The 27,186-nt window shown below is 46.2% G+C and overlaps 1 protein-coding gene across 1 annotated transcript in view; it reads left to right on the top strand.

Moving 5' to 3' along the window:
• The window catches only part of Thbs2 (thrombospondin 2), a 28,763-nt gene extending 4,877 nt beyond the window's left edge, over window positions 1–23,886 (top strand). The window contains exons 4-22 of the mRNA NM_011581.3: window positions 1,496–1,580; window positions 3,444–3,640; window positions 5,174–5,314; window positions 6,001–6,097; window positions 7,551–7,721; window positions 7,971–8,147; window positions 8,920–9,093; window positions 9,348–9,475; window positions 9,552–9,704; window positions 10,482–10,700; window positions 12,293–12,400; window positions 13,020–13,179; window positions 15,222–15,340; window positions 16,008–16,242; window positions 17,886–18,113; window positions 18,521–18,792; window positions 19,317–19,414; window positions 20,522–20,661; window positions 21,866–23,886. Of these exons, the coding sequence (NP_035711.2) occupies window positions 1,496–1,580; window positions 3,444–3,640; window positions 5,174–5,314; window positions 6,001–6,097; window positions 7,551–7,721; window positions 7,971–8,147; window positions 8,920–9,093; window positions 9,348–9,475; window positions 9,552–9,704; window positions 10,482–10,700; window positions 12,293–12,400; window positions 13,020–13,179; window positions 15,222–15,340; window positions 16,008–16,242; window positions 17,886–18,113; window positions 18,521–18,792; window positions 19,317–19,414; window positions 20,522–20,661; window positions 21,866–21,873 (2,910 nt within the window). The 3' untranslated portion in view covers window positions 21,874–23,886. The remainder of the gene's footprint in view (window positions 1–1,495; window positions 1,581–3,443; window positions 3,641–5,173; window positions 5,315–6,000; window positions 6,098–7,550; window positions 7,722–7,970; window positions 8,148–8,919; window positions 9,094–9,347; window positions 9,476–9,551; window positions 9,705–10,481; window positions 10,701–12,292; window positions 12,401–13,019; window positions 13,180–15,221; window positions 15,341–16,007; window positions 16,243–17,885; window positions 18,114–18,520; window positions 18,793–19,316; window positions 19,415–20,521; window positions 20,662–21,865) is intronic.
• Window positions 23,887–27,186: the final 3,300 nt, after the last annotated feature.

Raw genomic sequence — 27,186 nt, 5'->3', positions numbered from 1 at the left:
CAAGTGCACACTTGTATAATGAGTGCACTTGCTTATATGTGTAAGCTTATACAATACACTCAGTGCACAAGCATGCAGAAGCTTGCATATTGTGTCCACATACCCTCACAAATACACACATTTATACATGTGTACACACAACAAACATCCACACTTATAAGTATAACACTGACATATACAATTGCACATACACAAGGGACACGTACGAGGTCATGCAGACACATGTGCACCACACTTCAGTGCACATATTCAAAGCCATCAACTCAGTATACATAGAATACACATTCTTAAGCTATGTGAAGCAGAATTGTGTCACAGATGTGTTGCTCTTGGAAGCCTGAGTCAGGTGTTGAGGGAAAGAATCCGCATTTTCCAGGAAACCCCAAGTTACTTTAGTAGGCCTGAAACCCCATCCTAGCCTTTGCTCTGGGAATGAAGTTATTGAGGCACTAGAGAGGGACTGAGTTCCTTAAAACAAACAAACAAACAAACAAACAAAAACAAACAAACAAACAAAAAACCACTGCTGCTTTGTAAGTGGATCTCCCCATCCCCAAACCTTCATTGAGGCTTAAGAAGTTTGGATCCTTCTAAAACTGGGAATTTAGAACCTGCAATGGCGGGTCCACACAGATAACCCCCAATTCTAATGGCTTTCTTGGGGTTTATTCATTCTTTCTCTGGCATGAAGACCATTCACTGGTGGTGAAGTCATACTGAGGCTCTGTATTTTGACTTTTTATGGCCCACCAATATTGCACTCTGGTCCTTCCTCTCAATGCTGGGCAGAGGCAAGCTATGACTCCTAGTCAGTCTATAACCTCAGAGAACAACCAAAGGTGTGTCTTCAAGTTCAAGTGTAGTAAATGGACTTTCTGCCCGTGGTGTTTTAACTTCCAATGAGTGAGTGTATTCATTCCACTCTCACTGCAGATGAAGGGATGGATATCTGACCATTGCCCTCTGGCAGGCACGCATTTATTCTTGGAAATAAATGTATGTCAGAGATTAGTTATTTCAGTAACAGGTCTAGGTAAGAATATTTTGTCAGGGGCTACTGTGACTGTCTGACTGGCCCAGTCATATTTCAGCATTAGCTTCCTTCTCCTGGTTCTTCTCCTGCGTGAACCTAGATGTTTCTGAAGACTTGAATCACAAACAACAATAACACATTTCAGTTCTACTTGAGGAAATAGCCCATCATGTCTACCTGAGAATATACAGAGGACAGAAGTTGCCTATCCCTAAGCCTCCCTAATTCTTCTCCAAAGTTATTGTTCTCCTAGTTAGAAAGTTTTTATGCTAACCCTGCGTGCGTGTATGTGTGTGTGTGTTATAGCAGCATTTTAAAAATAATAGGAATAGGGTGACTGATACCTTCAGACCTGTTGGATAGAGCAGTGCTATTGGAGTCTTGTATTTTGCATTTGCAGTGTACCATCACCTTCCATCAAGCTTAGGGTTCACCTGCAGCCCTGTTCCTCTCTCCCTCTAGGGCTTGCTGCAGAATGTCCATCTCGTGTTTGCAGATTCTGTGGAAGATATCTTAAGCAAGAAAGGCTGTCAACACAGCCAGGGAGGTGGGTAAGCTCTGTTCTAAGAGTTTCTGTACTGTTCTGCTGGGTTGCTGCTGGGCCATGTGTGTTTGTGCCCTGGTGGAGATTTGCATCAAGTGTTTTTATCCTCTGTGGGTGAGTTCACTGCTCAGTTTAGATCTCCAGTCCTGAAAAATGATAAATTGTCAAGGATCAGTTCTGAATAGATTTTAAGAATAACAATCCCAATTTTAAGAATAACAATTCCAAATTAGCGGCTCCCAGGAGCCATTCTGAGGAGGTATTCCAGCCTGCGATCAAGACCATATCTTTCGGGGCTTCTGAACATATTCTAACACATAACTTTCTTCAGCGGATATTTTGGCTCAGAGTTACAAGTCAGCCACACAAAGGACTATTACAAGCAAACACTTAAACATATCTGGAGGCACTGAACCCTTCTTAATAAAACACACTTACACAGGAGTCTAAATCTGTTCTCTTAAGATGAAGAGAAAGACTGGAATAGCTGGATTTATGTGCGTTCACCTGGAGGTCAGGGCCCACTGCGAGTTCTTTACTAAAGTCTTGGCCCTGACAGAGACTTCTGCTTTCTTCTGCTGGTCACACCAGCCTTGAATATTCTATTCATTCAGAGAGTGAACTCGTGAGCCTGGTCTCAGAGCATGGCTTTTTGGATGTTTGTTAAAATGGGAATTTCTCTGTTTCAAGGCTAAACCACTCAAATTTCACAGCTGTAGAACCTGTTATGTGTCGGGAGGTGCACACTGGCTCAAACATTTTTCTATCATCAGTCTAAGCCTGTCCATGGCAAGTGTGAACAAAGGCACACATTGGTTTATTTTGCTTAACTCTAAGATATGAAAAAGAAGTATTTTAGATAAGTTGAAGGTTTAAAAACATAAACGAAGATAAATGATGAATAGCCCTCCCGTAAATCCACTATTTAACAGTGTCCCTCTACTTAGTTATTAAAAATAGTTATACTAGCATGGCTTTTTACGGTTAGTAGCACACTGGAAATTAGCGGCTCCCAGAAGCCATGTAGATCGCAACAAGATTTTGAACCCAAGTAATGAACTCTCAGTTGTGGAGTGAATTCCTGTCATTCTGTCTGTCTGTCCTTCCCTGGAGCCTGTCCTTCCCTGGAGTTCTTCACTCTAGCTTGACTGGGAATAACTCTGTTTCTGGACTTATCTCAGAGCTACTTGGGAGTCAAGGAGCATGTGCATGCATGGCCCAGGGAGACTCCCTGCGATTGTGCCAGGACTGTGACATCTGCATATGAGCGGCAGCAGAGCATAGTGTGTGGAGAGAAGAACGTGTGCCTTGGGGGTGTGTCTCTGACATGCAGATACCTAAGTAGGCTTTTATTCTGAAAGGAAGCCCATGAAAGGGCACTCGGGTTGAACTGGTGCATAGGAAGGTTGGGGGTGGGGAGGGGTGAGTTCATGGGCTATGTGTTGGAGGAATAGACTTAGGGTCGAGGATGAGGAAAAGGCAGTGTCTCAGCTCAGTTTGATTGAGGTATGTGATGTATGGCCCTGCATTACAAGAGACTTGTCTCCCATTGTTCTGCTCTGCCTTTCTCTGTTCCTAGTCTGGACCTCTGCCCTACCAGGAAATCATAGGAAGTAGGACAGGTTCCTCTTGCTAAGCATGGGTCTTAACTGGAAGCAGTGGCCGTCAAATGTTCTTGTGTTGATGGATACAATTGAGCATGTGGCCACTCCAAGAAAGCAGAGATATTTATGGGTATTGGTTTATAGCTGCAGAGGTGACACCCTAGGGATGTGCTCTGGTGACCATGTCAATGGGTGCCAGCTTACAGTTGCAAGCCTGACTCCCCAGAGACTGTGCTCCGCTATAATTCTCTCTTTCCTTTAGCTGAAGTCAACACCATCAGTGAACATACAGAGACTCTCCATCTGAGCCCTCACATCACCACAGATCTCGTGGTCCAGGGTGTGGAGAAGGCACAGGAGGTGTGTACGCACTCCTGCGAGGAGTTGAGCAACATGATGAATGAGCTCTCTGGACTGCACGTCATGGTGAACCAGCTGAGCAAGAACCTGGAGAGAGTGGTGGGTACCTGGTGGAGGGTAGAGGTGGAAAATGAGGGTAGTGGGGACAGACAGCAGTCTGTCAGGGAAGCCTCAGGAGCCAGCCCTCTGGCAGCCTCACCAGACAGCCAGTCAGGCCTCTGGGGACCAATACTTCATTGCTTTGGAGAAACTCTGATTAGAAAGCCACATCAGGGGGACACCCAGATCAGGCCCTTCAGGAATCCTGGCCTACCACAAGTTAGTGAGAGGGAAGATGGAGAGATGTTAAAAGTGTTGCAAATAAAAACAGTCAGGGGACACATGTGCTCTCTAATGATGAGGAACGCATCTCCCAGAGAGTAAAAGACATCCATCTCATGTGAGCAGCTGAGTGTTGAAAGGAGCAGCCACAGGCTTTACAAGTGTCTGTGCCATACAGTTTTGTAAGACTGACAGACATGATTGTGTGTCCTGAAGTGTGTGGAAGCAGGGGACAGTCAAATGCTCCAGAATGAGGGTTCTGTAGCTTTGAAGAGGGAGAGTCATATTGTCTTCCAACTGTCCTTCCCTGTAATGCCCCTGACATTGTGAGATATCGTACAGGGACAGGGAGATCTCCTCTCAAACACTGCCAGGGAGAGAAAGCCCCGCCCCCAAGGTCTGTGCAGGGTGTTCTGTGAGGCTGTCTTTATGTGGGAAGAGTCCTCTTCTACTGCAGTTTGCCTCTTAGGACTGGTCCACCAGTGGTGTCACTTAATTCCTTACTACACCAGAAAATACTGAGGCTCACATGTGTCTTGCCAGATGACCTCAAAACAGAGGTCAGGAGAGGCAGGAGCTGAGCACAGGGCCTGGCAGCTTCTCTACAGCTGCCAAGTATTCCAGTCTGGGTCCCTTAACACAAGGTCAAGGAAATGTGTGACCCCCTGAACTTGCACAAAGCCACAGGGTAGTGTGTTTCTGTGTGTGTTTGTAGTAGTAGGTTTGCAACACTCATGTGATCCCTAAGGCCTAGTATTCCAGTTCATCTTGGGGGAAACTTGGGAGAAACCTATAGAGTGCTGAGATGGCCAAGGCAAATACGTACATGTTGAGTAGCATTTCAATTCGTGTTTATCTGATTTGTAAGTTTTGCCTCCTTTCCCTGGCATAATGTCTAGATGGCTGGAACTGTGGCTGTGTTCTTCTGTGCCAATCATGTATGGGCTCCTCCCCTCTCCCCTGATATCTGCCCACTGTGCACAATGGCAGTCTTTCTTGCATCTATGAGGCATGGTCAGCCCAGGGGTTGAGGAGACATCATTAATGGATGACTATGCGTTTGATATGATCTGTGAACAGAGGAGAGGTAGGGGAGCTAGCGATGGAGACCGTGTGTGTAGCTGAGCTCCGCAGTACAGTCTTTGTTGCAAAGTTTATGTGGGTTTGCAGTATTATCTGTCTTAACCAGGCCCCAGTGTCTGCGTGCAGTAGTGTCACACCTACACCCGATGTTTGCACTGCTAGACCTAAGCTCCTCCTTGGTGAAGGAAGGCCTTTGATTCTTCTCCCATCTCTCACCTCTGTTTCCAGTCTAGTGATAACCAGTTCCTTTTGGAGCTCATTGGGGGCCCTCTGAAGACAAGAAACATGTCAGCCTGTGTGCAGGAGGGCCGAATCTTTGCAGAAAATGAAACCTGGGTTGTGGATAGTTGTACCACATGCACCTGCAAGGTGAGTTCCAGAGATGAGTCCTCCTGGAGGCAGATATGCCCTGCACAGGGTAGGCATGTTCAAATTGACATACACAGATCTTAATGGCTGGCAATGGCCTGCTCAGCACATCAGTATAAATGATGCTCAAATACATAGGAGGCTCAGTAAGAGAGCCTTAAACATGGAAGTCCACACAAATGTAACTTGGACCTCTTTGTGCTGTGCACAAAAGACATCACAACCCAGAGGGTGAAATGGCTTGCTCAGCATTTTCCTGTGGAGAGAGTCAGTGGGAACTGAGCTGTCTCAGTGTTCCTCTGGTTTGCATTTGATCCCACTCATCTCTGACAGGGCCTCAGTGCTCAGCAGAGATGACGAGAAAATGCAGACGGTTTAGTTTCTCCTGATTGTCCCCTGTCCTTGTGTTGACCTCAGTTATCCGGCGATCTGAGACGACTCTGTCATCCTTTTTCTTCCCCACTCAGAGGATTCAAAAGCTGGTGCTGTCATCTCTCTGCTCACAGTGGGAGGACAGAGTGTGGGTGCTCAGAGAGTCCCCTTGGGCCTGGTCAAACCCTATATTTGAAGTAGGATTTGGAGTCAGAAAAATATCTAGCCATCCTACTGACCTTCCCCATCCAGCTCCTGGGACAATGCCCATTATGGTAAAGGACTGTTTTCCATATATTTCTCTATACTTTCAGAAATTTAAAACAGTCTGCCATCAGATCACCTGCTCACCTGCAACTTGTGCCAACCCATCTTTTGTGGAAGGCGAGTGCTGTCCATCCTGTTCACACTGTAAGTCCCCTGTGGTGAGCATGTTGTGAGTCTTAGTATCTGATAATTTGTTTTGTGGCTTGAATAGAGGAGGGTGAGGCCCAGATTCCTAGAGATAGGCAGTGGAGGGGAGCAGAGGGTGGCTAGGCTCCGCTTCAGCCACTAGCCAGTGGCCAGGAAGCCATTGAGAGTTCTAGAAGTTAAGTGTCTGCAGCTGTCCTGTTCTGGCTCATCCCAGACAAGGAGGGCCCCAACGATCCTGCAGGGACCAAAGTTCCAACTCCCAGGCCAAGAAGGCGGCCCTCATGTCAGTAGCCGCTGAGTCAGGAGCTGCAGCTAGACCTACGCTGAGTGAACAGTTGCATCCAAACCCGTGATATAGTAAATAAACACAAAATTCAGAGACTCTTACTCAATGAGGGATTCAAGTAACAGAGACATGGTCCAAGTGACCCAGACTTGGACCATGGCGGAGCCAGTTCTGTGAGGTCCAACACTGTGGAGACAGAGCGGGCCGGACATCAGGAGCCTGGAGGCTCAGATGCTCTCTAGAAGTGCCCAAGCTGCTCCACTCAGAACCCCCATTCACCTGTGGATCCCTGTGTCAGTGCTTTGGATCTGGCCTCCAGTGGTGCTCAACGGTGGCTCCCCAGCATGAGTGGGAAGCCCTTCCCACCCAGTCACCGTCTCTGAGTGTTCGGGATGCCTCTGGCCTGTCTTTATCCTGGTCTTTCCTTTTGGTGTGTTTCTAGAATCCCAGCTACCTGCTCCATACAGCAATGCTACTACCACAGTGCTGGGTGCCCGAGTCTGCTTGCCCTATATTGGCAAGGGCAAGGGTACAATGGACTGACAGCTAGGTTGTCTGTCCTTGTGTTGTCTGTGCGGCTGCTCTCCTTTCCTTCTTCCATTATCCAAAGGGACCCTACTGAGAGGCCCCTACTAAGGGACATCTACTAAAAGACCTACTATGTATGTACTTTACCTTTAGCCCAGGCCCCAGCACAGGTAAACCATACCCTATGTGTCTATAAAAATTTTATTCCAGAGAGTTGCCCTTGTATTGAATTTTCGTTAAAGTGTTTAGAAGTAAACTATGCAGCTTCTAATTTCAACCAGTGGTTGGCATGTTGTTATCTCATACAGGTCAATAGAAGCTATGTAGAAATGGCCTCTTGGTGACCTTGAAAACATCTCCTGTAAATAAGACTCAGCATTCTTTTTCCTTTTTTGGAGCCAGCTTTTCTAAACAGATCTAGATTACTTGTTCCTCATTACTCAGCATTCTCTTCCTTTTGAAGACACTTAAGCTTGCCCAGGTGGTGGGCTCTTCCCATACACCCTTCTTGCTGCCAAGCTCTTCCCTATTCCGAAGTCCCCAAAGCAGGCCCCATATGGCTGTAGTGCCTGATCTCCCTAGGGCTTGTGGAGAGGGAGCACTCAACCTCTTGTGTTTGTCTACCTTCTTGGCTAGCTGCAGACAGTGATGAGGGCTGGTCTCCGTGGGCAGAGTGGACCGAGTGTTCTGTCACCTGTGGCTCTGGGACCCAGCAGAGAGGCCGGTCTTGTGATGTCACCAGCAACACCTGCCTGGGCCCCTCCATTCAGACAAGGACATGCAGCCTGGGCAAATGTGATACGAGAAGTGAGTGTCCCGGGTAGGGTGGGTGGTTCCTCATGTGGGTATGCCAACAGCAGCTATTTGATGGTGTCTGGAGGCTATGGCCCCAGGGGAAGGTTTTTCCTGGTGAGAAGCTTTCTCCTGGGTGAGGCCGTGCTCTCTCTACAGCCCTCTCTAGTGGAAACGGGGATTAGCTGGAAAGACAGATCTTGGGGTTTGCCCAGTGCAGGGTCACAGCATGGGATGCTGACCTCTTTGTGTTTCCTGTGCCAGTCCGTCAGAATGGAGGCTGGAGTCACTGGTCACCCTGGTCTTCATGCTCCGTGACTTGTGGAGTTGGCAATGTCACCCGCATACGTCTCTGCAACTCACCAGTGCCCCAGATGGGTGGCAAGAACTGCAAGGGCAGCGGCCGGGAAACCAAACCCTGTCAGCGTGATCCGTGCCCAAGTGAGTAGGTGCTGCTGGCAATGTCGTAGAGCTGACAGCTGCTGGTCACTAAGGCCTGTTCCATCCTAATCTGGTTACTAAATCAAAAGCCAGTGCAGCTTTGGCAGTGGGGATGTGGCCGCTCTGTTGCTCTGACGTCGGTGACCACCTCTGGTTCTACACCCTGATTTCCTGAATTAGCCTGAAGGTCTCTGTACCTTGCACAGATCAGGCAAGTGGACAAAAAAATAAGCCAGAATGTGAACTTGAACCTGAAGCTCAGGACAGGGCTTTACGTGTCTTAGTCACACCAAGGTACAGCTTGGGGGACTCACAGCTTAGTATACCAGGATATCTCCAGGTAGGCTGAGTTCTCACAGTACACTGGAGGCAGGGGGATTGCCTTCATAACAGGTAATCCACCCAGATCTTCACTGCCTCCTGCCCAGTGCAATAAGAATCAGTCCCACAAAGTCTTCTAGATTTGGAGGCTGGTCTATCCTTCATGCCTGGCTTGGTAAGGAAACTCAGGCTTCTGGCTGTAAAAGATTGTAAGAATTTTATTTTAGAGGCAAGAAAATCTATCAGAAACTCTGTAATAATATTGACTCCCTGAATCACAGCTGTGTAAATCACAGTAGACCAGTCCTCCATTTTCCCTTCTACCCCAGTGTCTTCAACTACACTGGAATAGCCAGGATATCAGCCTCATCTTCCTTCTGATCTTGCTAGTGCCAGTCATATCTGAATCCTCCATCCTCCTCTCAGTCACCTTCCCTGCTTCTCTCTATAGTTGATGGCCGCTGGAGCCCCTGGTCCCCTTGGTCAGCCTGCACAGTTACCTGTGCTGGAGGGATCCGTGAGCGCTCACGTGTTTGCAACAGCCCTGAGCCCCAGTATGGAGGGAAGGACTGTGTCGGGGATGTGACAGAACACCAAATGTGCAACAAGAGAAGCTGCCCTATTGGTGAGTGAGTGTGTGTGTGTGTGTGTGTGTGTGTGTGTGTGTGTGTGTGTGTGAAAGGAGCTGTTCCATGGGTGACAGGGCATGCATACTTGAATGTATGTATGTATGTGTACCCATGTGTGTATATATATATATGTGTGTGTGTGTGTGTGTGTGTGTGTGTGTGTGTGTGTGTGTGTGTGTTTGTGTGTGTGTGTGTGTGTGTGTGTGTGTGTGGCATCTTGTCTTAGCCCTGTCTCCCATCCTCCATGCAGATGGGTGCTTATCCAACCCGTGTTTTCCTGGAGCCAAGTGCAACAGCTTCCCTGATGGGTCCTGGTCCTGTGGCTCCTGCCCAGTGGGCTTTCTGGGCAATGGTACCCACTGTGAGGACCTGGATGAGGTTGGTACCTCTGCCTTGGGTAGCTGGGTGTCTTATGAAGATCTGGAGAGAGGCTCACTTCTGTTTGTCCTCACAGTGTGCTGTGGTCACAGATATTTGCTTCTCAACTAACAAAGCTCCCCGCTGTGTCAACACCAACCCGGGCTTCCACTGCCTGCCTTGTCCACCACGCTACAAGGGGAACCAACCCTTCGGTGTTGGCCTGGAGGATGCTAGGACAGAAAAACAAGTAAGTGGTTCTGACCTTGCCTGTGTATCTAAAGGCTTGAAAGAGTCTGCCAAGTCTAGGCAAGTGGAGAAGAAATGGAAAGGAAGGGAAAGGGCAGCCTTGTTGGGGGAGGAATGCAGAGAGGAGCCTTTCTTATGAAAGCCTCCCAGGCTCTGTTCATCTGCTGCCTCTTCTACCAACACAGAAGAATCCAGATGTTTTCATGCAGAGGGCCCATGACCTTCAGGGTAGCAATGACACCTTGGTCAGTTTTGGATACTATAGCAGAAGACCAAGGCTGGGTAGGGATACAGGACAAAGATTCATTTCTCACAATTTTAGAGTCTGGAAACACAAGACCAAGGACCAGGTACCTAGTTCATGTTTCTGAGTTGTCATTGCATGTCAGAAGCCAGAGGGATGAGGGGAGGGAGGGAAAGAGACAGAAAGAGAGACAGAGAGAGTGAGCTTGAGCACTGATGAGCTGAAGTTGGAGGGTCCCTGATGACTATACACTTCCAATGAGGCTTTGAAGCTACCACACTTGGATATGGATTCTAATCCATGCCCTGGGGGTCACAACAAAGCCATGGCAAGCAGTGTTACACAACAAGTTCAAAAATGATGTTTATATGGCTCAGATAACCATTAAAAAATACTTGTCGACTTCCTGAGAAATGTCAAAATCTCTGTGTCCTCTCACAATGAGCTAGTCTCTTCGGATTCTCAGGGGTACCCGTGGCCAACTTCTTCCCTAGTAAGTCCTGTCTGTATTTCATATTTCTCTTGATATTCTAGGTGTGTGAGCCAGAGAATCCATGTAAGGACAAGACTCACAGCTGCCACAAGAATGCAGAGTGCATCTACCTGGGCCACTTTAGTGACCCCATGTACAAGTGTGAGTGCCAGATTGGCTACGCAGGTGATGGGCTCATCTGCGGGGAGGACTCAGACCTGGATGGCTGGCCCAACAACAACCTGGTGTGTGCTACTAATGCCACCTACCACTGCATCAAGGTGAGAGTCACAGTCACCTCAGGCTAAGAGCTAGGTCTCTGTGCTTCAGTCCCTTCTTGAGCCATTGTCAGGGGTCTGTGTCTTAATCCCTCTTCAGTCAGTATAAGGAGCTGTGCCTCAGCCCCTTTCTTAAGTGTAGGATTCTGCCACTCCATCTAGCTTCATCAGTGAGGAGTCTGCCCCTCAGTCCTCTTCAGTCAGTGCAAGGGGCTGCCCCACCCCTACCCAGTGTCTCTTCAGTGATTCACTGCCAGGAGAGATTGGGCCAATTGGAAGCAATGATCTAAACAGGGAGACACTCCAAATTATCTTGTTCCTTCCTACACTCCACATGAACTTCCTACTCTGAGACTGGACCATGTAGGAGCAACACATCTTCTCACAGCTGAAGGGATGAAGAGAGCGTGGGTCTGATGTGCACTGGGCACAGGCGTCTACCCAGGAGTCTACCTGAAGCACTGAATGCAACTGGGCTTCCTTTTCTTCCCATTCCAGGCATCGTTAGGAAAAGCAGCACATGTTATGAAAAGTACATATGTACACACATGCATATGAAAACATACACAATGAAGGTATACACATATATGTGCATACACACTATGTATGTATAAACATACATGCACACACAATGCTGTATGTATACAGGCACACTATATATGTATACACACATGTGCATAGCATACACACACATACACAATGTATAGGCACACAAGCACACACACTATGCATGTATATACCCATGCATACATGCACACACAGTATGTACATATACATATGTACACAAACTATGTATGTGAAAATATGCACACTTGCCTGTACACACACACACACACACACACACACACACACACACACAGAGAGTCGAGAAAAGGCATCAATGTGGTTGAAACCAAAGCTGCCTTGCCCTGCCCTGCCCTGCCCTGCCCTGCCCTGCCCTGCCCTGCCCTGCCCTGCCCTACCCTGCCCTGCCCTGCCCTGCCCATCTTCAGTCCCTCAGTTGGGTCCCTGCAGCTCATTTGGGTCACAGCACAGTAGACAGAGTAGAGAGGCTTTTATGCTGTTGCATGTCTATCAAATGTGAAGAGCTGGAGTGGTGTTCTTCTCCCTCCTTCTAAGCTTCCTTCAGTGCAGAATTGCAAAGCTTAGACAATGTACAGCTGTGAGAGGTCTTCCTCCTTTGAGACCTGCTGGCCGGTGAGGACTGAGCTTGCACGCATGCTGGAGCTCTTAGTTCATTTGATGAGCTGGGGGAAAGAACAGGATGCTAAGCATCTGGCTCTGCACCTCTCCTGGGACAGGCGCCCTCACCTCCCTCTGTTCTCTCAGGTGTCTGATCCCTTCCTGGGGTCTGGGTTCAGAACAGGGCTCCTTTTGTCTCTCCTCACGTGCAGCAGTGACATAATTCTCAGGGTAGGACTCAGAACAGCACACGTCCAGGACAGCTGGCTCCGATGCTCGCTCCGCTTCTATCTGAGGACTTGTATCAGATATTTATATCCTTGGCTTCATAATTCTTGTTTTATTTTCCCCGATTTGGAGAGAAGGACACTTTGGAATGCTTTCATGGTTGTTATTTCTTTCCCAAATCACAGGACAACTGCCCCAAACTGCCAAATTCCGGGCAGGAGGATTTTGATAAGGATGGAATCGGAGATGCTTGTGACGAGGACGATGACAATGACGGTGTGAGCGATGAGAAGGTAGGATGAGCGCTGTTCTCAAGCACCGAGAAGTTGGAAGAGATGGGGATTCCGAGGCTGCTCTTCTGACATATTTGTGAACAGCTCCCAAAGATCACCCATAGAGAAAGTAGTCCCTGAAAATACTGATTAGTGGGTGCACAGGGCTCCCTGGGGTACAACGCAGAAAGTGCTCATAACTTCCCTTTCCTTAATTGCCTCAAAAGACCTTATTCGCTTCCTTTTCTTCTGGTGCTTGATGCAAGTGGCAGATGCAATCAGAAGGTTTAACATGGGCTCATATAGCTCCCCGAGGATGGCTTCTCTATGGTGAGAGTCCATGCTTTCCCTTCCTTGCACACATCCATCCACACACTCACCTACTGTCTCATCTGTGACTTTCCTGTGAAGGAGAGGAGACTGCCACTTTGCAATAGGAAATCTCAACACTCAGGGAGACAGGACAGCTGTGTATGGAACTGCGAAAACACAGGATGCTGAGCCGTTGCCTGTGCAGGGCTAACTCGCTCATTTTCTCTGCTTCCTTATTGGTGGTCTACTCCTGAGTATTGAGTTGTCTTATGGCAGCCTGATTGCCTGGTCTGTGTTCTTCCTGATGTCTTTTTCTGGTGATTTTTAGGACAATTGCCAGCTTCTCTTCAATCCCCGTCAATTAGACTATGACAAGGATGAGGTTGGAGACCGCTGTGACAACTGCCCCTATGTGCACAACCCAGCACAGATCGACACAGACAACAATGGCGAGGGGGATGCCTGCTCTGTGGACATTGACGGAGACGGTCAGTGGCTCTGCTCACTTTAGTGACGCAGATCAGGGTTAATGGTTGTAAGTGAGCCAGCACTTTGTGTACTAAGGTTCACAGCCACAAATCAACTAACCATACAGAAAGAGGATGTACAGAACATGCACAGATTTGTAAATTTTCATTTATTTGTGTGTGTGTGTGTGAAAGGCAGAGGGTGCTGCCCTGTGTGTGTGGAGGTCAGGAGTTGGTTCTCTCCACCTTCTTGAGGCAGGATCTCTCTGGTTTCTGTTGCACTGTGTACTCTAGACGAGCTGTTCTGAGAGCACGTAGGTGACTCTTCTGTGTCTTCCATACATCTCTCCATAGAGGTGCTGCCAACCACAGATGCTCACTGCTGCATCTGGCTTTTATTTGTTTTGTCTTAATGTGGGTTCTGAGGATCTAACTTGGGTTATCAGGCTTGTGCTGCAAGCACTTTTAGCCACAGAGCTGTCTTACATTGTAACCCCCAGACCTTTACCATGCTGTTCATCTAAACAACGAAATTACAGTATAGAGATGGCTTTTAAGTATGTAGGGGATTCTAACTAGATGGTTTGTAAACATCACTTTATTTTGTGTAATGAATTTGGACATCTGGATTTTGGTATCTTTGTGGGTCCTAGTAGCAGCCCTCCATGTGTGCCTGGAGCAACTGCAATTTCAAACATCTTAGAAGAGCTCAATTTATCTATATGCTTACGAAAATGATTCCCTAAATAACTTGCCTTTTCCCACAAGCCTGAGGTCCATCTTAGAAAATCACAGCTTTCTGCACTTTCTTTCCTTGCTGTCAGACCCACAGCTGCTTCATCTGACTCTTTCACTGCATCTTCTGCAGTGAATACTCTCTAAATCATCCCAGAGCTGCATCCAACTGCTCCGAGAAGGGTATGAGGAGGTTGTTTGTCTTACTTCTACTCAGGTTTCTTATTGTTTATTGATAAGGCCTAACCACGGGACCTGGGAACCAAGACAGGTAGAGCGACACAGGTGTGCCCCGTGAGCTCTGACATATTACTGCAGGCTGACATTTTACCCTGAGACCTGGCGTCTTCTATGCAAGAGCCCAGAGACTGACCACTTGGAACTCAGGCTCCGCTCTCTCAGAGTGTCACTGTAGACTAGGAGACACTCAGATCACTGCTCTGCTTGACTCCTCTGTGTACCCCATGAGCCTCACCCCCTCCTCAACGATGCACAGCCTGGAGTTCCTTCATCCCCTCTGACTCTACCCTGCTATTTAGACCCATCTCAAAGTATATGCTCTTGTAGAACTTTCCAGTCAGCTTCTGCATCCAACCTTAGCCTCAGGACAGCCTCGATCACTCTGCCTTCTTGAAGGTTGATGCAGTTAGCAGGCACCTCATGTCTGTCCTAAAGTGGGCTGGTGCCTCTGTTCTGCCAGCTGGGGTGTCAGCTTCTTATACCCTGTCATTTTAAGGGTCCTTTCTGTTCCCCAAAATGGTCTCTTCTTCCTTTGGCTTTATCTTCCTTCAGTTTGCCACTTTATCCTATTATTATTATTATTATTATTATTATTATTATTATTATTATTATTCCTTCCGTACTGTTGGACCTCGTTCCCTATTTTCAGATTTCTAAGACCCTTGCCGATCCATCTGCACCATCACTTCTCTCCCACTGTCTGTGAACAATGAGGAATCATCACCCAGAGGCTCTTGTGTGCCTACAGACTTAACTCACTTTCTGAGATCTCAGTGGGAACAGCCAAAACAGCAAGCGCAGAGGACACACCACACTCACCCTCTTCTGACTGGGCAGCATTGCCCAGAGAATCCCAAACACTCATTATATTTTAGGTTAAGGGAATTGGATTTTTTTTTTTTGAGGCAGGGTCTCACTGGGAATTTGATGTTTAATGGAAAATATTTCATATTCTCTTCAATGAATCTAATAATCTTTAAATTTTTGCCATTTTTCTAGTGAAGGCCTGTATGTTATCCAGTATGCTGGGAAAATGATGCAACTTCTCTAAACTCAGCCTGTGCCTACTTTGTTTCTTTCACCAACAGATGTTTTCAATGAGCGAGACAATTGTCCATATGTCTACAACACTGACCAGAGAGATACGGATGGTGATGGCGTGGGTGACCACTGTGACAATTGTCCTCTGATGCACAACCCAGATCAGGTGATGAGATGTGTCCAAACAGGGCTCTGTGATCCCCAGCTGTTGCCTGGAGATGAGCCTTGAGGGTGACCCATATCCAGAGCAGGGTGTTCCTCATCCTTAAACAGCTTGATAAAGGTGCTCCGGTGTGGTTCTCTTCTGCCCTGCCAAGCATGACAACATAGCTTGCTATAAGCTCAGTTGAAACATCTTACAGAGACCAAATCTAAGCACTTTATATCTAGGTGGCCCCAGGCCAAGGGAGGAAGTGACTTTCCCACACTGTCTGGGGGAAAATTAGTCTCCATGGTTATCCAGAGGCAAACCCAGAACTAGCTACATTTCCAGGCTTGCCTTTGAAAGGGACCTGAAGAGTGTGACTAGGACTATGGTCTGCAGAGTATACAGTAATGGTAGAGAAAGTGGTTCCTATGATACCTGAGTGGTAGTTAGCAATAAGAAGTCCCCTATGAGATGGGGCACTGGCTGGGAAAGCCTGCACCCAGAAGCCTCCAATCCAAGCTCTCTTCTGTGAGGACAGCAAGTGAGCCATCATACCCCATTTTTGTACCTTATCCCCCAGTGCTGGCCTGTACCAAGAGCGGGTGTGTCTCTAGTCTAGTCCCCGAGTCTTCCTGTGCTTCCTCAGGGAGTATTCATGGTGCTCACTTGCTGCTCTGTCCCCCAGATCGATCAGGACAATGATCTCGTTGGAGACCAGTGTGACAACAATGAGGACATAGATGATGACGGCCACCAGAACAACCAAGACAACTGCCCATACATCTCCAACTCCAACCAGGCTGACCATGACAACGACGGCAAGGGCGATGCCTGCGACTCTGATGATGACAATGATGGTGTTCCAGATGACAGGGACAACTGTCGGCTTGTGTTCAACCCAGACCAGGAAGACTCGGACGGTGGGTGCCTTCTTCAGTTCACATGTGCCTTGCAAACCGCACGAGCAGTCCCACAGAGGCAGAACTCCGGTTTGGAAGTTCAAAAATAAGCAGGATGGCTATCTAAGGGTGTTGGGCACAGGGTTGGCTGGTTGTCTGTCTAGCCTGCTGGAAGCTTCAGCTTCTTCATGTGTGTTTAATATTCTACCAATGAGAGAGGTGAGGTTTGTTTGTGAGTGCCAGGAAGAGGAAACCTTTCAGCTTCTGGGTACTTTTGAAAACCTTTGGCAAACACTTTGAAAGAGATAAGGTTCACTGAATGCAGCCAGTGACATGATGGGGAGAGGATTCATAAATAGGGAAGGTGCGACATGGAAGGTCTTGCACATCAGTGGTCTGTAGCTGTGCAGGGGCTGGAGGATGTCACACTCCAGGAAGACCGCAGTCCTGAATAACAAAGTGCACAGCTGCGCTTGCTGATAGGCTGGTCTCTAACTCCCTCCCAATGGGCAGGATGATCCAAGCTCCCTTTGGAACACACTTATCCTGAACAAATGGAGGCCAGGAGTCCTGGGGTGTTGAGCCAATGTGACTCAGAAGCACGTGAAAAGACTGGCCAGGGACCAAGGGCAGCTGCAGCATTCTCCCAGCACAGGAAAGAATGCTTTCAGCAGAGAGCCCCCAGCTTGATGCAGACACTGGTGCAGACAGTGGGAGGTGGCCTTTGGCTCACCTAGGAAGGGGACTGGGAAGAAGAGGCGAGGGGTATTTTTATTACTTTTAAGATGCTGTTGCTGAGGCTGGGGAATAGATTAATTGGTAAAGCACTTGCCTAGTGTGAAAACTCAGCACTACATAGACAAGGCATAGCGATGCGTGCCTATACTCGGGAGGGAGAAGCAAGAGGACCATTAAAAAATCATCCTTGGCTCCATATTGCCAGTTTGAGATGAGCCTGTGCTGAGGTCCTGTCTCAATAAAAGAAAATGCCTGTACATCTAATTATGTTTCCCACAGTGGGGAGGCTACAGTATTGAATACCAGAACTGAAAATTGGTTTGAAGAATGGGGAAATCAAGATATCAATCTAGATACCAAATATGGTTTCTTTTCTTCCTTTTGAAATAAGAGGTCATAGCAGAGTGCCTGGTTAACTCCATCGCCTCTGCCTTGGGGCATCTCACTGTGGCCGAGGACAGGTCAGCTGTAAGATAAGGCATGACCTAGCCCCCTTTGCAGACCAACCTCATTGGGTCTGATCTCCCTAGGGGAAGTCATGTGTGCTGGAAAGGTTCTACTTTAAGTGCCAAATAAATTAAAATGGCTCCAGTTACTGAGAATGACAGTGAGAAGTGAGCTTAGAGAGACATTAGCAGCAGCCAACTCTCTGTTTTCAACTTTGAATGTAGGGAACAGAGCTTGGGCTTATCGCACTATCCTTGGCTGTAGTGTTTGCAGTGAGGATGTTTTTTAAAAGCATCCCTGGGATGCCTTATAGCTTTACAAGCTCAGTGTTTTGGAAGCAGTTGACCCTCAAACCACAATTAATTACAAGGTGCATAGCCTCAAATCTTACAGACTCAGAGGTCTCTGTTTATACACATGAAGGGAAATGCAAACCACCTAACTTGTCCCCCTTGGGTTCATTTCTTCCTTATCCATAGGTGACGGCCGAGGTGACATTTGTAAAGATGACTTTGACAATGATAATGTCCCAGATATTGATGATGTGTGCCCTGAGAACAATGCCATCACTGAGACAGACTTCAGAAACTTCCAGATGGTCCCTCTGGATCCCAAGGGGACCACACAAATTGATCCCAACTGGGTAATTCGTCACCAAGGCAAAGAGCTGGTGCAGACAGCAAACTCAGACCCTGGCATCGCTGTAGGTGAGCCTGAGATCCTGTGGGTAGTTCAGAGAGACCATGTGGTCAGGATTTAGGATAATTTTTCTGGTAGCCTTACCCTTCCTTGGTATGTGGAATAGTCTCCCTTCATAATCTGGTTAAGGGCTCTGGGAAAGCACAGGTTTGCAACTCTCTGACCTATGGAATTTGGTGTTCAGTAAGCCAGCTCATGTTATGGACTCTCTGAAACAATACATGAGACACTGGAGCTTCTGTCACAAAACTGTCAGCTGGGTCACAAGTCCTTTTGCTGCTCTCTCAGCGAAGAGCAGAGGTTATCTAAGCTAATCTAAGCTCTTCAGATCCACGTTTCTGTGAGATGGACTTCTGAAGTTCCCAATGTGCTTTTCTCTGGGCCACCAGACCATCCATGTTTTCTCTGCACTCAGGTTTCGACGAGTTTGGGTCTGTGGACTTCAGTGGCACTTTCTATGTCAACACTGACCGGGATGATGACTACGCTGGCTTTGTCTTTGGCTATCAGTCAAGCAGCCGCTTCTATGTGGTGATGTGGAAGCAGGTGACCCAGACCTACTGGGAAGACAAGCCCAGTCGGGCTTACGGCTACTCTGGTGTGTCACTCAAAGTGGTAAACTCCACGACTGGTACTGGCGAGCACCTGAGGAATGCCCTGTGGCACACGGGAAACACAGAAGGCCAGGTGAGGGACGGGGCAGTTGATGGCCATTTCCAGACAGACCCTGCACTCCTAACCTGTTCCAAAGAGATACCCTTCTGCCCTTAATTTTAATCAAATAGCAATCATTTTAATAGTTGGTGTGGAATACCTACTTTATTGAGCACGAAATGCCCAGTGCTTCTGGTTGGAAAGACTGAACACATGTCCAGTCTTTTGCAGAGACAGGACTTACAGTGTCAGTTTTGTTCATAGCTCCACACCCAAGAAGCAGAAGGTATGAATTCAGATCCATGACTATCTGGGTCAAGTGTTCATGCTCTTAGTGTTAACACACCCAACACTGGACTTAGGTGCACACTGTAGTCTCCCATAGTAGAGTGGATAGTAGGGTAGATGATACAGCATTTGAAAGTAGAACATACAAAATAAAATGTATGTACTAGGGAGGTAGTACAGCAAGTGGAGTATTACTTTGCACAGTCCAGGGCGAGAAGAATGGAAGGGAGGCACATAGCTCACCTTTCAACAATGCTCCTATTCCACAGGTCCGGACTCTATGGCATGACCCCAAAAACATTGGCTGGAAAGACTACACTGCCTACAGGTGGCACCTGATTCACAGGCCTAAGACAGGCTACATGAGGTAAGGGCAGTTGCACATTGTCAGTGGTAGGCTTCATCCCAGTGGGTCGGCTAATCTTTTCCATTAAACAACCAGTCTGCCTTTCCATTGGATGGCCAGATAGATTTTTTTTCATCAAATGGATGGATAGCCTGTTACCCATTGCATAGATAACTTTTCCATTGGATGGACAATGTGCTTTCTCTGTCTACCTTCCTATTGGAGAATATCAATAAGTAACTATGCTGTAATGAGCACTTTTATATTCTTCTCTGGATTCCTTAGTTTTAAATGTCCTTTCTTGTCTATTTTGCATCCTTTCTATACATTACTTACTTTTAAAAACCTGAAAAATAAGCCATGTCTTAAATACTTATTGGCTGATATGCAAACTACCCCACACTCATCTGGATGGAATCCACCTTTTTTTGTAGATAATAAGCAAATACTCTTCCACTTAGTCTTACTCCTGATGGCTATCCAGTGTCTGCAGATCCCTGAGGGTCTGGGTGTGTGTGTGGGGGGGTGTAATGTCCCTGCAAAGAGGTCCCATCTGTCATGGGTTCCATCAGGAAATTCTGAGGGATCACTACCCATTCTGAGCCAGGGAGATGAGACTCGGGATCTTCAGGGAAAATGAAAGCTTTGGGAGCCACACTCAGGGAGTACCTGGCTCTAAGGACACACACACACACAAACATTCAAGAAACATCCTTTACTCTTTACACTGCCTTGGCTGTTAAAGGCAGCACTGCACTTTGTAGTCACTGGCTTATTGCAGCCATATACACCAAGGGTGCAGCAGCTTTGCCTGTGAGAAGGAATGGGCTCTGAAGTCTCTGCTGCATGACAGGAGTTGTTGTTCCTAAAGGGAAAGCAAGTCTTGTTCAGACCCTGAGCAGAGAGTGGGGCTATAGATCCCTTTTGGGTTGTCTGGATGTCACTCTATGGTAGATCAGAGAGCACTTGAATAGCATATACAAGGCCATGCTTTCATCCTTAGCACTAAACAGGGAGACTAGATTCCTCTTAGCCAACAGCTGGCATTTAAAACCAACGACAGACCGCTGGTGAATGTGCTTCTGAGTTCAAGTTCTCTTTTGTCTTTTACTTCCTTGCCTGTTTTAGAGTCTTAGTGCATGAAGGAAAGCAAGTCATGGCTGACTCAGGACCAATTTATGACCAAACCTACGCTGGTGGACGGCTGGGCCTGTTTGTCTTCTCCCAAGAGATGGTCTATTTCTCGGACCTCAAGTATGAGTGCAGAGGTGAGTATGTGTTCCCATCAGGGAAGTGGTCCCACAGGAGCAGGAGGGACTGGCATCCATTTTTCTGCCTACAGAGGCTTCATTCCAGGGAAATGAACTGTTGCTATGAGCTGGGGCTTCTGCCCTTCCCAGCAAAGATGTGGTTTAGGGATATAGTTCCTTCCTTCCTTCCTTCCTTCCTTCCTTCCTTCCTTCCTTCCTTCCTTCCTTCCTTCCTCCCTCCCTTCCTTCCTTCCTTCCTTTCTTCTTTCCTTTCTCTTTTATTTCTTTCCTTCCTTCTTCCTTTATTCTTCTTCCTTCTCCTCCTCCTTTCTTCTTCACTTTCTTCCTTGATAGTTCTTTTGTTTTAAATTGAATCTGAATGTCTTTGGTAGTACAAATACTTTCTGACCTCCACAGGCTGTTATCTGGCACTGTACTGAGTCCTAGAGCTTTTTGTTTCCATACTTCCTGAATTTCTAGGGTCATTTTAGATTACTATCTCTACTAAAAATTGAAATAGGAAAGGAAAGGAAGGGAAAGGGTAGAAAGGAGGAAGGAAAGAAGATGGAGTGAGGGAGGAAAGGCGGCCCCTTCTTAGTTATACCACTAGAAGTTAATTTATCTGAACCAAAATATAAACCTGAAAGCAAACTTGACCAGTCAAGTCTAATGACATGCCTTTTACAGAGATCAGTAAAGCTCAAAAATGTTTCTCAGTACTTATGCATTGAAAATGATACACACATCAAGGAGAAGTAAAGCCAAGGACATTGTTTTCTCCCCTTCTTCCACTGAAGATCTTTACACATGTCACTATTCCACTGAAGAGATTTATTTTTTCTTAACTTATCCACCCATTAATACATCAATCTACACATGCATCTTTCCAAACAGCTATTTATCCATCTATCCATCCAAATGCCTACTTATCCATCTGTCCATTCACCCTTCTGTCTTTCTATCTATTCACTCATCTACTTGTTTGTCCACACACCTCTCTGTCATTTATCAATCTGTTCTACTTATCTATCTCATGTACGCAATCCTAAAGTTAAAATAATGGTATCTGAGGCCATGTATGTAATATTAGCCCTGGGGAGCCCTGAGGCCAGTCTGAGCTACATAGTGAATTCTGGGCTACAACTGTAAGATAGAAAAACAAGGAAACAGTAAAACACCCCCTAGTTGTTTCTTCCTAATCCTGTTGTTCCTTCTCTTCTAGATGCCTAGAGAGCAGGGCTCCAGCTCCAGCAATGTGCTGCAAACACCCCTTCTTAGACACATCAGTCCATCTTGGCACTTGTGGCTTTTCTGTCATTTGGCATTTCCTGTTTCTTGACCTTAACTGAGTGGATCTACACCTCCTTCATCAGCACCAAGTCCAAGTGTCTTCAAAGGAGAAACATCAATTGCACTCCAAGAGCTTCCAGCCTGCTGCTGGAAAACATTTGGATGAGATATGAGGCTCACCGTGGAGCGAAGACCGAGCATTCCGCTGTGTTGCCTTTTCTTGTTTGTTTAAAAAGAATGACGTTTACATGTAAATGTAATTACTTGCAGTATTTATGTGTATATGGAGTCGAAGGGAGTATTGTGTTTAAGTCATTCTCATAAATTAAGCATGAAAAATATGGCTCACTTACCCTCAGTGCTTAATGTTGTCACTGTTTTTGGATTCGTGCTGTTCTATAATGACACACAAATCCTGTGAGGCTGAACAGGAAGAAAGATCAGGTGAACTCGGCTGCAGTAAGGAAGAGGCCAGAAGACAGTCATGTGAGACTGTGGCCCCTTGTCCAGTGATTTGAAACATTAACTAATTAGAACATAGGAAGTGATCGAAAAGTTAGAAGAAACGCAGTTCTTACTTGGCCACAGTTAAAGCTGACTCGACAGAGACAAAGAAGCTGCATCCTTTGAAAGGGGAATATTTCAGGGTTCCAGCTGTAGGCTTCTCAGAGCTTTCAGAAGAAAACCTCAGCAGAGGCAATGTCCATTTCAGCTGCCTGCCTGGGTTGGGCAGTGTGGAAAGCATACCTGGCTGGACGTCATCAGGCTCTGCATACTCTGCATACTGACTGCTAGGATCTTTGTCTGGGCATCCTTTCCTGTCCCTGCTGCTAGGAAACAGACTGGCAAATAAGTTGGCAGATGCACTTTGGTACCCTGTTCCTACTCTAGGCTTTAGAATGATGCAAAAGCTGCTTTTGCCAAATTTGGTAATGCATTTCCTTAAGGTTCCAGGTACGGCTCTTTTGTTAATATTTATTAAATGATTTGGAATATAGCTTCACTCATCAATAATTTATTTTAAACATACAAAGTAACAAGTATGTAGTATATAATTTCTAGAAATAAGCATATGACAAGGATATAATGATATAAAGACACACTTACAAATATCTGCTGTTTGAAATACAAGGATTTATGTCATGATAGAATGGAACCTTAATATGCATCCTTACCAATAATTTTAATTCAGTTCTTTTTACTATTATCTCTTTGTTGTATATAGGTTCTTTTTATTTTAATGCTTAAGGAAACATCATTTGTTTTTTCCAGACACACCCATTAATCAGTCACATCATTACAGACATATGCTTGATTTATTTTATTTTGTTTTTGTTTTGCTTTAAGCTGCATGATCTCCCAGCAGGAAGTACTGCCTCTCTCACTTCACACGAGCTCAGTGGAAGAATATTTTGTCCCTCTGGTGGGGTAGTTCACAGTCCCCTTTCTAGTAATGGCAACTGCATTTCTAAGTTAGACAGAAAGAATCCACGATTTTGATCTGAGTTTCCACAATTTGTCTAGATGGAGTTATTTGTGTTGAAATCTCTGAGGGTGAGTTTCCTTGTTTCTTGTTATCCTGCACTTTTTAGATTTTTGTGGAACTGTATTCCCAAGGCCAGCACAGGTCAGGAGACTTCTGGCCATGAGGGTGTGAAGAACATTTAGGCTCTCACTTGGGCATTTGGTTCAATGGTACAAGGTGGTGGGAGCGATGTGAATACATTCAATGTACCATATTATTTTTGTAAATTATTTATGTAGTTTTTTTTAAAAACAGAAGCTTCTCATATACGTTAATGAAACATTGTTTTTTTTTTTTTGCCAAAGATTGTAAATATTTATTTATTTGTTCATTGGGTTAAATTTCACCACTAAAACCCCTCATTTAGCTAGAGCTTCATTTTTATACCAAAGATTATCAACAGCAAATAAATTATAAAAAGGTTTCTGTAAATGAATCTCTCTCCCTTTTTTAAAAGAATTAGTGGGGTTCCTTCTGGAGGGTGTTGGGCATCTTATCCAGGGAGAACTGATATTTTGATTCTTGAAACTGGCTGCAAGTTTTCCCAGTATGTGTGCAGGGTTCAAAGCAGTTGTCTTTGACATAGGTCTTCCTTCAATAGAAGTCCCCAGAGTGCACATTACTCAGTCACTCAGCAGTGCCCCAGCTGCTGGTCCTCATTGTTAGACAGGAGCATGACTTAGACAGGAGTTAGACCTTCCATGGATCCAACAAGAATCCCTAAAGGGCTCAGAAAAGGCTGAGGCACAAGGGGTGGCTCATGAACATTCAGTCTCTGCTGCCTCTATGATCCCAAGTAGAGGAAAGAGCAAAGACCAGACAGCACTCAGAAAAGCAAATGTCTGGTGCAAAGACTGGTGATGACGGCGCTGCAGCCTGGGGTTTGTTTTGTCAGTATCCAGCTGATAGGAAGATGTTTTCATGTGGTGGTGGAGTTAAGCAAATGGAGACACAAGAGAGCAACACAAACATAGAGGAGAAATGGGCAGGGGCAAAGACAGAGACAGAATGGGTGTCTTCGGCTGCAGTAGTGTTTCTAACAGCAAATGGTGAGGTGGTGAGACACAGGGACCATTCCGTGTTTTTACATTTTGGGTGTTGAAGTCTCTAGTATTGGTCAAGCTGAGCATGTAGACTTGACCTCGTAACTATAAAGGAAAAGGCATGTGAACATAGTGAGCAAGACTTTGCAAAGCTCAGAACCCCAGTGGAAAGGGATGGACATAGCCTTAGCCAGTCAATGGGGTGGTATGGAAAGACGATTAACATTTAATCCAAGAAACAGAAAAGGCTCAGGAAAGGATTGAGCAGTGCCAAAAAGCCAGTCGTAAGGTGGAACATTGCTCAATTGCTCCTTTGTACATATTACTTTTCTGTTTGATCTACAAACATATTACATATTATATATTACATATTACACATCACATATTACGCATTATGCATTACACATTACATATTACATGTTACATGTTACATGTTACATATTACATGTTACATATTACATATTACAATACACCCTACTGCCCCATGGCGCTTAGCACGGAGTCACTGTCCCCAGGATTGAGTCTTGGGTATGCATGACCTGATAGGAAATGAGGGGGAATCTGGTGACTTACATGAGAGAATGTCTCCACATATCTCTGCTTTTCATACATTCTACATGATCTTCAGGCTGCACACTTTCAGTCTTTGGCCAAATGCCATGATTTGGGGAGCTGAGACTGTTTGCTGTGGGTGTTAGAGGACTGGAACGCTAGTGTGAACTCTGGGTGCACACTATGGCCCTGTGCAATGACTGAGTCCATGCCATAACAGACATCTTGTTCTCCAGAGACTGAACTTGGTGCATGTGACTACCAGGAAAGGGAGAAAGCTTTTGGGGACAGAATCATGATATAATAATTTAACAATTAAATGTTTTAACATAACGATTTAGTTATTTTTAATTATTTGTATTTAATTAATATAATGTTTTAAGAAATCCTAGATTTGTGCTTCTTCCAATGCTAAGCAAAACTCTTCAATGGACATGAGAGACATTAGAACCTTTATGGCCATGGGAGGTTTTGGAAACTCAGGCTGACTCCTCTTGTGTACTCTCGGTTTTTAGGGCAGTCCTTCTTGCCCCAGGAGCAGAATGGTCACTGGGGTTGCAAGAACCAGTTTAGGGGAGTCAGGGTAACTTTGCTAGCTCTGGGGCAACAGTGGAATGGAACTGGTGGCACATATATTAGAGGTTCTGCTGAGACATGAAAGTACACATGAACGTGTATACTCACAGTTTTCCAGAGCTAACACCCCAGTGCTAGTGAGGCAGTTGAGAGGACTGATGGTAATGTTGGCGATGCCAGCTGCCTCCCAGGGAGGGGTGATGCTCTGCTCCCAGGGAAGATGCTTGGCAGAGCATACTGTTCAGATGAGAGAACTCGCTGCCAAGGTAGCCAGGACAGTAGCCTTGGAACTCCCTGAAGTATTTTTGCCAAGAAGCCTGTGCTGCAGCCACCAGTGTCTGTCCTAAGCACCTCTTACTTTTCGTTGCTTCTGTAAACACCGAAGGAGACAGGCTAGCCTCTGACCTTTCTTATTACAGGTGATGTTCTGAGAAGCCTTGGATGGGTCAGCACCGAGACCAGGCAGCCATCTCCACCTTGCCTCCCCGGAAGCACTGTGTGTTACTGCTGTTCGCTGTGGCAGGACCCCACCCACCAGTCACAGGCTGAACTCAGCCTTCCACACTTAGATGTCCTTTGCATCATATGACGGCCTTGTCATATAATTATGAGAAGAGATATTTTAACGTGTGGCTTTCCCCAGAAGACACACTTTGCACAAGCCTTAGATCAGGAAGCCAAAGGCTCAGATCTCAACTGAGCACCCTGCAAACGGGTGTTGGATGTTTACCTGCTGACAGCCAGCAGCTATGGAGGGGGAGGTTGAGGCAGAAAGGAACAACACTGTAGAATGTCGAAGCCTAGGGCTCTGGAGCAGATCCTTCTGAGAAACCACAGGACACATTATGGGTGGTCATATCTATGCCTGGATGAAGTGCATGTCTGTGCACGCTCGTGTGGAACAGGTGTGCAGAGGTGTGTTTAGTGACGAGCCTGGGCTCACCATCAGGGTGATGCTGTACACACACACGAATTTTCAATCACTTCTGTGGCTCTGTTTATTCTCAGTGTATACACAAATGAACTGCAGAAGGAATGGGCTAGCATTCACCGGAAATCAGAGTGCAGTGTGTGGGTCTGTAAGGTAGGCAGTGCAAGCTACGTTCCTGCTCTTTGGGCGAAGGAGGCCTGTGGTCAGATGAGTCACCTATTTAGCTTGGAGTGAACAGCCAGCTCTGGCTCTTTCAGCCTTATTATGTGAAGAGAGGGTAGACATCTAACATGCTCAGCGAGAGCTTTGATGACTAAGCCGTACAGTTATACCTGGAGGAGTCTGAGATGCTCTGGCACACAAATCTGTAGCAAAAATTGGTTTTTAATTATTGTTTCCTGCATGGGAGTGTGCTACTTATCTTTAAAGAAACTAGAACATTTTTTGGTCATGTAAGCTACTCAGAAGTTCTGCCCTCTCTCATAGTCTGGCTTGGCCAAGACTGGCTGTGAATCCCTGGTCAAGCTACTTAGCTATTCGGAGTGTTTTATCTTTATGTATTACAGGGCATGGATAACCCTTTGCTTAGTGGAGGTGCTTTGGTTAGTTTTAGGTCAACTTGATAT

This window comes from Mus musculus, chromosome 17 (genome assembly GCF_000001635.26).
Source record: "Mus musculus strain C57BL/6J chromosome 17, GRCm38.p6 C57BL/6J".
Classification (NCBI taxonomy): domain Eukaryota; kingdom Metazoa; phylum Chordata; class Mammalia; order Rodentia; family Muridae; genus Mus; species Mus musculus.
Note: the sequence above shows the minus strand (reverse complement) of the source record. Positions and strands in the feature narration are given on the sequence as shown.